Source organism: Paracoccidioides brasiliensis (assembly GCF_000150735.1).
Source record: "Paracoccidioides brasiliensis Pb18 unplaced genomic scaffold supercont2.26, whole genome shotgun sequence".
NCBI classification, from domain to species: Eukaryota; Fungi; Ascomycota; class Eurotiomycetes; order Onygenales; family Ajellomycetaceae; genus Paracoccidioides; species Paracoccidioides brasiliensis.
In genome coordinates this window covers 75,125-86,077 of record NW_011371383.1, presented here as the reverse complement: position 1 = coordinate 86,077, position 10,953 = coordinate 75,125, and the positions used below count along the sequence as shown (strand labels likewise).

General features: G+C 44.0%; 5 protein-coding genes and 1 non-coding gene across 6 annotated transcripts; 4 read left to right on the top strand and 2 right to left on the bottom strand.

Annotated features, from left to right (window-relative positions):
* Positions 1-963: 963 nt before the first annotated feature.
* PADG_08667 (uncharacterized protein) lies at positions 964-2,294 on the top strand (the record flags this gene model as incomplete). Its single annotated transcript, XM_010765654.1, has 4 exons — positions 964-999; positions 1,084-1,258; positions 1,389-1,534; positions 1,596-2,294. The coding sequence occupies 4 exons, from the start codon at positions 964-966 to the stop codon at positions 2,292-2,294; spliced, it is 1,056 nt and encodes a 351-aa protein (XP_010763956.1).
* An 864-nt stretch (positions 2,295-3,158) lies between these two features.
* On the bottom strand, positions 3,159-3,527 carry PADG_08666 (uncharacterized protein; the record flags this gene model as incomplete). Its single annotated transcript, XM_010765653.1, has 2 exons — positions 3,159-3,207; positions 3,412-3,527. The coding sequence occupies 2 exons, from the start codon at positions 3,525-3,527 to the stop codon at positions 3,159-3,161; spliced, it is 165 nt and encodes a 54-aa protein (XP_010763955.1).
* A 755-nt stretch (positions 3,528-4,282) lies between these two features.
* On the top strand, positions 4,283-5,435 carry PADG_08665 (uncharacterized protein; the record flags this gene model as incomplete). Its single annotated transcript, XM_010765652.1, has 3 exons — positions 4,283-4,449; positions 4,508-5,099; positions 5,202-5,435. 3 exons carry the CDS (start codon positions 4,283-4,285, stop codon positions 5,433-5,435), a joined length of 993 nt encoding a protein of 330 aa, XP_010763954.1.
* A 615-nt stretch (positions 5,436-6,050) lies between these two features.
* Positions 6,051-6,122, top strand: PADG_12500. Its single transcript has one exon. It is a non-coding gene; the product is annotated as a tRNA-Thr (tRNA).
* Positions 6,123-6,903: 781 nt separating this feature from the next.
* On the bottom strand, positions 6,904-8,002 carry PADG_08664 (uncharacterized protein; the record flags this gene model as incomplete). The annotated part of the gene is made up of 2 exons (XM_010765651.1): positions 6,904-7,693; positions 7,791-8,002. 2 exons carry the CDS (start codon positions 8,000-8,002, stop codon positions 6,904-6,906), a joined length of 1,002 nt encoding a protein of 333 aa, XP_010763953.1.
* Positions 8,003-9,670: 1,668 nt separating this feature from the next.
* Positions 9,671-10,181, top strand: PADG_08663 (uncharacterized protein; the record flags this gene model as incomplete). The annotated part of the gene is made up of 2 exons (XM_010765650.1): positions 9,671-9,836; positions 10,000-10,181. 2 exons carry the CDS (start codon positions 9,671-9,673, stop codon positions 10,179-10,181), a joined length of 348 nt encoding a protein of 115 aa, XP_010763952.1.
* Positions 10,182-10,953: the final 772 nt, after the last annotated feature.

Sequence of the window (10,953 nt, the reverse complement as noted above, 5' to 3'; positions counted from 1 at the left end):
GCGGATTAGTTCGTTCAAGGACTGGTAGTTATACTGGCTCCTTCCGAATTGTAAAAGCGAAGCGGGGCATGTGCACATGTGCACTGGGTTATTGGATGTGGATACCACCCCGTTTAAATGCAAGAGTGTTCTGCGGGATCGATCGCGATGATAGAGCGGGAAAGCTACCGAATGTGGTACCATACGCACGAGTCGATAAACCCTCCGCACTCCCGGTTGGTATATCCTGCTTCATATTCAAAAGAACAAGATCATTTTTCACAATTGCATAGTGAACATGAGAGCCTGATTCCATCACTCAAACACAAACAAAACCCAAGCCATCCCTATAGACTGTTTCCTACACAAGGACCCAATCTGAACACAATCAACCTCTGATTACGCCATGTCATTTTCATCGTCATCATCATCAAACTTATTTCTAATACGGAAAGTTTGTATTGGGGAGCTGGGTGTGACTAGATCTCAAGTCAGCATGGTGGCTGCTGTCATTGCTTATGTCTTGAACCAGTGTAACTAGTAGTTACATGCCAACAAATAACTTACAACTTGCAGATCTGAGAGCGATTGACTGTTGTTTTTCCTATACCAAACTCTTTACTGATAAGCTGATGTCTGTAGACCTTGTTGTTGTTCTTCTGGTCAATGTTGTTGATGTGATGCTTGATCTGTTTTTCTTGACAAAATTCACAAAGCTCAGCTTCATCAAAACAATGTAATTGACTGCAGTCATAGTGAGTGATATTCTTGAACCAGGCATTTATAGACCATGGGCGCTATCCTGGTGGCCAAAAGTTACGGCAAACAGGCATGAGGGGACAGGCGACCTCGGTCTTATCACCCTGCTCCGCTCATCGGGTGGTATACATTCGCTAGGTACCAGACTCTGTCGCATCACATCCATATATCTTCAAACAACGCAACGTTTTAATATCATCTATTCACATTGCACTCGTCTCAAGAATGCGCCTTATATCTTGTGAAGGAAGTTCCTATGAGGTATGCAACAAATGCGATCAAACACATCTTTATGCAACCATAAAACCGAGAGACCCTAACACCTGAATGTCTTGAGCGCAACAGATAGGGCTGCAACATGGTGAACAAGCGCGGGAGCAGATAGGGGGAAGCCTAAAATTCTACGAGGATCTCTTTAAGAGGAAATGCTTGATTGATTGTCCGCAAGTATGCGAGGCGGCAGTAAAGTTTGTGCCCTTTCTGGAGTCCTCGTTCCCGGAATGTATGCAAGAAATGCAAGGTGTGTTTTCTTTCCTTCTGGTAAATATATAAAACTCCTTTCGTATGAAAGTAAACGGCATCGGCGATACTTCTCCGTACATATATTGGTTAATACTGAATGAAACTAAGACAAAAAAACCAACACACAGGCGTTGCCAAAGGAGCTGATGTGGCTGTGGAATCCATTCTCGCCCTGGACGTGCGCACGGAAATCGCATACGGCATGTTCAACGATGGATGCACCGCTCTCTCTTGGAAATCTACGGAGGGCAGTTTCCTTGCTCAAAATTGGGATGTGAGTTTCTTCATCCCCTCTGCAGCTCTTAAAAGCCCCAACTTACAAACCCCTGACTAAGTGGGAGCGTGAACAATCTCTCAACCTCCTCGCCATGAACATTCGCCAAACAGCATCTACTCCGCAAAAACCAACAATCCACATGATAACTGAAGCAGGTATAATCGGCAAGGTCGGTTTAAATAGTTATGGTGTAGGTGTAACCCTCAACGCCATTAAGGCACGCGGCACAAACTTCTCCAAACTGCCTACACACATCGCCCTACGCGCAGTGTTGGATAGTTCTTCTCGCGACGAAGCGGTTGCCAAACTGGAAAGGCACGGTGTCGCGGCTGCTTGCCATATTATCATCGCGCATCAGACGGGCGGGGTGGGGCTAGAGTGCTCGGCTAACGACATTGTAAAGTTGGATATGGGCGATGATGATTCTCCCGGTGTCATCACGCATAGTAACCATTTCATACGCCCACACGTGGGCACGGAGGGGATTATGTATTTGCAAGATAGCCCCCTGCGGTTGAAGAGGGTGAGGGAGCTGGTGGCGGAGAAGTTGGCTGCGGGTGTGAGTCCGGGTGTTGTGGTTCTTGAGGATGTATTGAAGGATGAACAGGGCTATCCGACTGCGATTTGCCGGGAGGTGACCGATAAGAGTTCTACGGCGACGTTGTTTAGTATTGTGATGGATTTGGTGGGGAAGACGGGGTTTGTTAAGGTTGGGAGGCCGGTTAAGTCTGAGGGGGTGGTGGAGTTGAGGCCGTGATATGTCCTTTCTTTTCGAGAATTGTTATGAGTTATGAATTAAGTGAGTGTTCTTTTTTCTTGTTGATATCCATCTTGATCCTCATACCTAATGTGATATCCCGTGTGTGCATCGAGTACATCAATAAGTGCTACCTCAATAGTAATTAGTATCTCCACACAGAATACACATTGTAAAGAATATTTGGTTGAAAATTCTGTCTGTAATTTTATGACCAGTACTGTTATAATAATATCTGTGATTTCAAGATGTTTCATGTATTTATGTCCAGTTACTCATGAAAATATCATGAATGGGAAATAGAGCAGGGGCAAGGAGATGGGGATGAGAACAAACCAAATCTCCGCCAAAGTATCTATGAAATTGGACAACATCCAACATTATATCACACCGAAGATATATTTCCTCAACATAAAAGCAATAAGTTAAGCTCAGTAAAGGCAAGGTGTGGCAGTGTGGCATTGTAAATGATCAAGCGGGATATCAAGCGAGTTTTCCACAGGAGATTTGATACACTCAGGTTGCAGATGTAGTTCTTAGCAATGACAACGACCGCATGCGAGCCCTCGAATAAATTTGTATCGGAGAAGTCTTTCGTTTATTTTCTTGATTTATAGCATTGTGATGTCCGGCGGGCCCGGTTCTCTTTTTCCCCTTTCCCGCTTCCATTTACCAGCCAACCCCATCTCATTTTCTTTCTACACACATCTCTCTATTTCTGAACACGAGTAAAAAGTGCGTTCACTCATCCAAAGAATAAGCAGCGAAAAAAATAATGTATTCAGGGATAGAACTCTAACGTATAGAATGCGACAAAAAGTGTATGTCGTACAGAAAGTGGTAGATAAAAAGACAGGAAAATGTTTAATGTTTCTCTTTCTTTTCCTCGGCGTCCATGGTTTTCAGGAATTCACTGTGTTACGTTTTCAGAGGTTAGAATATCTATCATTTCATTATCTCCGCGGTTTCTGATACGAAGGCAAGCGGGGTGTTTGACTTTGGGGGGGGGGGGGGTGGAGGGGAAGGGGGGGGGAAGAAAGAAAAAAATAGAGCAACGTTGAGTTGGGGTGTATATGTACGCATATACTTATACATATACTTAGAAATACACACGTACTGGATAAACTGTTCCTCATCCTTGCTGCTAGCTTTAATTGGTGGTCCTTTTTGCTTGTCTGCCTTGGATGGCATGGCGAGATAGCTGGCGAGAAATGTAGTCCCGAGGGTAGCCATGGCGAGCTGTGATGATTATCAAGTCAGTCCGATGTTCCGAATTGAAGTGTAACTCATATATCCCATTTCTGTTGTGGCTGTTCCAAGTAATACATATGCAGCCAGATCAGGAGGTATGGATCATTACATATGAATTGATATTGAATATGGTTGGAAGTTAAAGAGTGGGAGACCTACGACATGGGAGCCGACTTTGCGGCCGGCAATTTGGTAGTAGACAACCATTATGGGAACGTGAGACCGGCTACTATTCGAGTCGGGAGTGGGGAGTGCAATTGGAGTTTGAGGGGCTCAATCCAGGGTATGTATCGATGTTAATCTAATTGATGAATTGACGCTGGTTACCAACTTGACCGGGTGTTTTGTTTTAGGAGGCTTAATGTCCTTTTTGAGGTCACCTGACACGGCACTTACTCCTTTTACGGTTAGCGTAGAACCAGAAACAGAAATCGCCGGTCCATGCTAGGTGCCAAATATTGCCACACTGAAATAGCACTTGGTTCTTTCCATGGGGATGGAAATATATGGCACTTATTCCTTAGGTACCAGTGTTATGCCTCCAACAAAGTATCTCACCACTCCGCTTCCTGTTTTTCTGTCTCTACTGATGGAAGTAAATATCAACTGTTATTTATTCCATTCTTGGGATATGCGCCATCAAGCGTAAGCAGAGCTGCAGATAGTTAGCCCTACCAGCGTCGGCAAATGGACTACACAGAGCATTTTCAGCATTAGTTACATCATAAAATCGTATCATGGCTTGGGGCATCAGCAAAAAGCCCCAACCTAATGATAATAGCGATAACCCTCCGCACAAACCGTCTCCCGAAGGCCTTGCTCCCCCTAATCTAAAACTAAATCGGGAGCTGCAGAAGCTTGTAAACCGCGAAGAAGAGCTGCTGGATAAGCTCTATGATGGCTAGTATGGATATGCGATAATGCTACAAGAGAGCCTACCTAACACCTGGCCTCCCATCTAGCGCCGCCGATTCCACTGATACTAAATACCGATATGTCGCATATACCAACCGTATCCGCACCATCCTACTCTCCGCTCATCGTTATGTAGCTTATACATCCGACATTGGAGAATCCTTCCGGCCAGTTGCTCACCCTTGGCTCGTGCGCTCTGCATACGGCATCTCCTGGGCTTATGTTATAGGAGACGTCGCCAATGAAGGATACAAAGCCTATCTGCTGAACAGACGTGTGCTAGCTCCGGCATGTAACGCATATCACAGTGCGACTGAGGCTGTGCCTGAGTATCTAGCAATCGACGCCGTCGCTGGACGCAAGCTAGAACACCAGCAGGAGGCTACCCTCACCTCCACTGCGTCAAAGGCGCATCCCATGCCTTGGCCGGATCCAGAGGAGGATACCCTTGTGCCCTGGCTGACGACAAAGATACCCCTTGGTGAAGATTATCGCGCTGTTATGGCGGAGCGCGCCGTTTTTCAAGTCATAGCTAGTATGGGGTTGCCCGCTTTAACGATACATTCTGTGGTGAAGTACTCTGGACGCGCTTTGAAGGGTGCGAAGATCACTTTGATACGGACATGGGTGCCAATCGGGGTAGGTTTATGTCCTTCGTAGATGGCTCGTGGTGATAAAATTGAAATGAGCTGTCGAAATGACATCCCGGCCTTGATAGTTGCTAAGTAATACTAAATATAGCTTGGTCTCGCGGTTGTCCCTTTCCTACCCTACATGTTTGATAAACCGGTCGAACACGGGGTTCAGGGGGCATTCCGGAGTGCGTTCCGTGTCATCGAAGGGGAAAAGGCTGCATCACAGCCTGCGGAAGAGAGTCAGACATCCTCAGCGATCCTCTCTAATTTAATGCGGTACCAAGAGCAGAAGAAACACCAAAACGAGCCCAAGAAACCAGAAATGGAAAAGGGCGATTGAGTGAGTGAGCTAGGTTGACTGGAATAACTGAAGTATGGGTTTAAGGATACTCTCCCCTCGATGGCTTGATTGTAATTTTGATTTGAATCCCCCCTCCCTTTTGCGTAACATTTTTGGCATTATCTCTCATTTATTTGGTGTCCGTTACTTCCCAGGCTTATATTATTACACTTTGACTCTACAGATCCAGGTTGTGGATAATTTTCCATTGGTCTTCTTTCTCAACACAAATCATCGACTGGAACAAAACTATCACACAACATATCATTAACTTGCATTCTGTACATACATTCGAATATATATGCCATGATGGATAAAGGGAGATTTTCAAGCAACAAGGAGGTGAAGCGGAATGCATCTCCCCTCTCTTTGCACTCTTTAGAGAGGATAGGAGGCTTTCCTTCCCTTTTTTCGAACTTGGTCCGTGTAATATCCATATAAATGTGGTCTCGCAAGACATATGGGCGGGCAGAACGGTCAAAATTGCAACAAAAATAATATTGAGAAAATTAATAAATACACTAATATATTTATAATTGACGAATAACTTGAAATGTGTTCTACAATGATTCAGTTGACTAATAATAGATACCTTCTGATCTATGCAGCAGATGTGCCCGCGTGGCTTAGTGGTAAAGCGTATCACTAGTAATGATAAGATCCTCAGTTCGATTCTGAGTGTGGGCAAATTTTAAGATTTATCCCTTTTTCTGCTCTTTTTATTTGTTTCTTTCTTTAATAACTTTAGTTTCCCTTCATCTTGCATTTCATTTCATTTACTGCAACTTACTTTACAGAGTAAGTAAAGCTTGTTGTTGTAAAACAGATACTACCCTTCTGAGTACTAATATAAGCCAAAGTTATGCATTCCTTCAAGTGTTCACAGCAATAATTGTCAAGAACGAAAATGTCAAGAATAGGGGAATCAAAACATTAACTCCCGAACTATCTGGGAAGAAAAGAAAGATAAAACACAAAAAGAAAATCTAGATAAAACAGAAAGAATGAAACAACAACCCTGTCTTTCCAGGTATACAAACCATCTTGTTTTATCTATAGTTGTATGTGTAATCATGTAACTAGGTATACAATGGATAAAATAAAAGCAAATTCCCGACAAAATCCAATGACAAGACAAAACCCTAGTTAGTAAAGCCGCTAGTGCAGAAAGATATGTCCCATAAATTTGTGCTAAAAAGGAAAAAATGCACTGATTGGGTATTACTTCATACAAAAAAGTTGAAGAAAGGGGGCTTCTCGTTGATTTCAATGCATGAAAGGTTGAGGGTTCGAAACATTTTTAGAGATGGAGAAGGGATGGAGGCAATATCCTTGGTTGATAGAGCGAGAATCAGGCAGGCAAGTCGTTTAAGTAGTTCTAATTTTGGTAGATTGTGCGTTGTTCAGCTTCAGAGCTTCCGTTCCTGATTCAATTATTTTTGAGAACCTTCTATATCCCGGCACTCTTTCACTCTAAGGATTTCATTAACGACGCTCTGAACTTCGTATTAGCCACACCTCCAAAGCCATAAGCGGGCACAATTCTTCCAACTCGAGCGATACAGCTTGGAGCCCAATCTCTCTTGACCCGACTCCATCTATCAGCTGCAAGTAGTCCACCTTCGGGTTGACGATTGTATAGATCCAAGCCTAGTAAATGAAGAGGGGTGCTGAATAGCTGGACGGACGCTGGAATGGAAAACTGTGCTAGCATTGTCTTGGAGGATGGAGTGGAAGCGAGGATATCGGGGATATGAGGCGAGAGGAGCGTTGGGAGGTTGAAGGAAGCGAATATAGTCATGCTGTCGCGGAGACAGAAGAGGGCGAATGAGCGTTTCGGGATTGGCAGAGATTCAGGCGCATTGGATGGGGAAGGGTAGCAGTAGACGGGGTTTCGGTTTGGCTGGGTCATTCCTGACTGAGATGCTGGGGATGATTTATCAACTGGGGAAGAGCCCTGTGCACCAAATATCCGCGCAAATCGGGCATCCTTGTAAACACATATTGACATATTGACAGCAGCAGTGGCAATAAATTTAGCCGGGCCCGCGCATACGTTGCTGAATGCACGGTCATTTATCGTCGACGTCACGGTGTCAATGACATTGGCGGTTAAGTAGGTGGAGCCGTACAGAGTGTAGATAAGCAGAAAAGGGGTCGAGATAAAGAAACTATGGGGCCTTTTGACCAGCGCCACAAGTGATGATTTAAGACTCTGCAAGATTAAAATTCCTTTCGCAGCTTTCTCTATAATAGATCTGTAAAGATTGATTAAAAAAGATGTCAGTTTTTTGCAAGTTTAAAAGAATTGCGCCGATGTAATCTAAGGGAAATAACACAGAGTTATCCACTAACTTGTCAATAATAGTGATCAGCGGACATATCAACGAAGCTGCTCCAGCTGCGCTGGCCGCATCTACGGCCAATCTCGATCCTAAGCTGTCTGTATTCCATTTTCTTGTGGACAACGAACTCGAATTCGGGAAATCACTGGGCTGCGGTGTTTGAATTGTTGGCGCAGAAACCCGCTGGGATGGTAACTGGGTGGTCGACTCCTCACGACTCATTTTCGCGCGAACATGCTGTAGGAACAATTCGCACGGACGAGGCGAATGAATCCAAAGAGAAAAAGAAAGAGGGAAAATACTAATATAGGAGAGGCGAGAAGAGCTAGCTCAAGCTCCCTAGACAAATACAAAACAGGAGGACGCTGTGGCTAGTGGAAAAAGAATGCAATTTGTCGATATCAAACGAATGGGGATCTAAAAGTAAACATTCATAAAAGGCGCATGTCAAGCACCGCATATTCTCTCCCATTGGCTCTGTCCATGCCATTGTTGTAATATTGTCTTTTTTTGAATTAACTAAGAGAATTTCTGATGATGTCAAGTTGGCCGGAACCTCAAGGCTGAACCTTTTGGGCTATTCCGATTTCAGGCCGAGCCAACTGACGGCAACTTTTGTTCTTGGGCATGTCATTTCTAAGCCATAGAGTATAGTTAACTAGTTAGTTATCATCTCACTTCTTACGCAAGGGTTCAACAACAGCAACATTGACAATCCTCTTGGTATTAACTAAATAGCAGACAGAGAGATTTGGCTGTGATTGATTGACACTGGAGCTTCTGTCCTATCTCTACCACCATTATAGTCAATATGTGGAGACAAGTTCTCCAGCTCCTGGAACAGCTTGAACCGCCGCTTCTGGGATCGGCATGCCTTCAATAATACAGCGGAAGACTGACAGAATTGCAGTCAATTATCCATGCTCTTCTCATTATCTCCGTTAAATTTATATGGACTTTAATGATGTGTGACGACAAGCGTCCGTCCTTAGGACTAACTCACCCGCTCGTCTTGAGGTTCGTTGTGAACCTCTTCTGCTTACAAGACCAAGAACGCATAATCTTCAAAAGGTGGGAATATCATATAGTTGGATATCCTGATTTCTGTTCATTTTACTACGACACCTATTTAATGAACTTTCTTTGAAAAACCGAGTCTTAAGAAGCAGTTGCTGGCAGAACGGTGATTTTTTTTCCATCGAAGAAAAAACAATGGATCCCACTCCTCCCTGAATCGAAAAGGGCAGTAGACTGCTCTGCGAAATTTGTCAAAATCACTTAATTGACTGTCAACCCAAGATTGGGGGTTTCTCAGGTTCCTCTTTAATCCACCAACTTCCCCGCTGCCCCACGTTTTCCCCACAGACAAACAATGGCGAATTTCGTTTTTACCGAGGGTAAATGCTTGTAAGGGAGTTTCGCATGCCTGAGCTGTTCGCTTTGGCACCAGCAGAAGCATGCTTTGTCTTTTCGGGCAGTGCTCTCTGGTCTATCAATGACACCTGTCAATAACCAGGAATGGGGAGCAATCATTTTACTGGCCAGCCCTTGGCCTATATTAACTTTGAGCATCGTTGCGGAGTTTTAAAATCCTTTTGGAGATCCCTGAAAGGTGATATTGACGCCTGCTGGAGTTGGAGCCGTTGGGCTAACTGTATATGATAGCTTCCTTTCTTCAAGGATGATCTTACCTTACCGCATAGATCTACCGTGTTTACCTCCAGTGAAGGAGTGATTCATCATAACATGGCACTTCCCCACTTCTACTACCTGCGTTTTACCAGGATCTCTTTAGTTCATTGTTTCCATTTCTTCCCACCACCAGCCTCTTGATCATCGATCAATCCCTAATGGCTTAGCCAGAGATATCTCTTGCTGTATAGTGAGAAAATGAGGGTCGAGCATGCAGATGAAAATGCCACGGTTGGTTCGTCTTCTTCGGACGGTCATGAAGTGCCGAGGTTGTTACAGGAGAGGTGGACCATGATCCATACAGTCAAGAAGAAACCACACGGATTTTGTGAAAAATCGAGCATCGACTTGTCCTTTGCCGGCAGTGCTATATCTCTTGTCATTTTATTGATAGAAGCAACAGTGAGTGATAAATTAATCTGGTTGCTTTCGTACATTTGTTCATGGGAGAATTCTACTCATAATCATATTTAATCATGTTTGTGTGACTAACCATGGGCAATTCGATGCTAATTTCACGATCACAGTCGCAAATATCAAAATCGCGGGCATGAACGACGATCTCCAGCTTCGGGGCATGCAATACAATATCGCCTTGACGGTATTTTTTGTTCCATACGCGCTATTCGAACTATCAATAAACATTGTACTGAACATTTTACGTCCGTCAATATGGATATCGGTGATGTTACTTGCTGAGGAACAGTGATGATGTCAGTTCAAAGAAAAAGGAAAGTTACTATTAGATGAACTTTTATACTCGAGATATCGTCATTTGTTTGATAGGTATTGTTGCAAATTATCGAGGGCTCGTTGTCGCCAGGTTCTTCCTCAATGTTAAAGAAGTATGTTTCAACCCAAACTCACCAGGCGCCAGCTCAACGAAATGTTACTAGTAGGAAATTCTATCCGGATTCTTCTCAGCAGCTACCTTTCTCCTAACCCTCTGGTATCGAAGATATGAGGTCCAATCTCGTATTGCCGTCTTCTATGCTTCGGCATCCCTTTCTGGCGCATTATCAGGATTGTTGGCATTTGGGATACAGAAAATTGATGGAGTGGGCAATTTGCAGGGTGGCGATGGTATTTACGCATGTACCATCAGATATCAAGAGCTACTTCTAACGCTATCAATGTCTAGGATTTTATTCTAGAGGGCCGTGTCCCAGTCGCATGCTCCTTTTTTGGTGTGGTTCATCCTTCCTGATAGCCCCGGACTGGCCAGGCTCCTCACTCCATCTGAGCGGGCATTTATTACAGCCAGGTTGTCAGATGACACAGGCTCAGAGCACAGCATCAAATGGCATTATATTCCGGCCTCTTTCAAAGATTGGAAAATTTGGACTGCTGTGGTTATGTACTGGGGTGATTGGATTGGCGTATACATCTCGTTAGGTATGCGGTGTGAAAGGGAAGTACTTGTATGTAAATGGCCAGCTTCTATATATATATTTTTTAAATGAGTTTAACGACAAGGACAG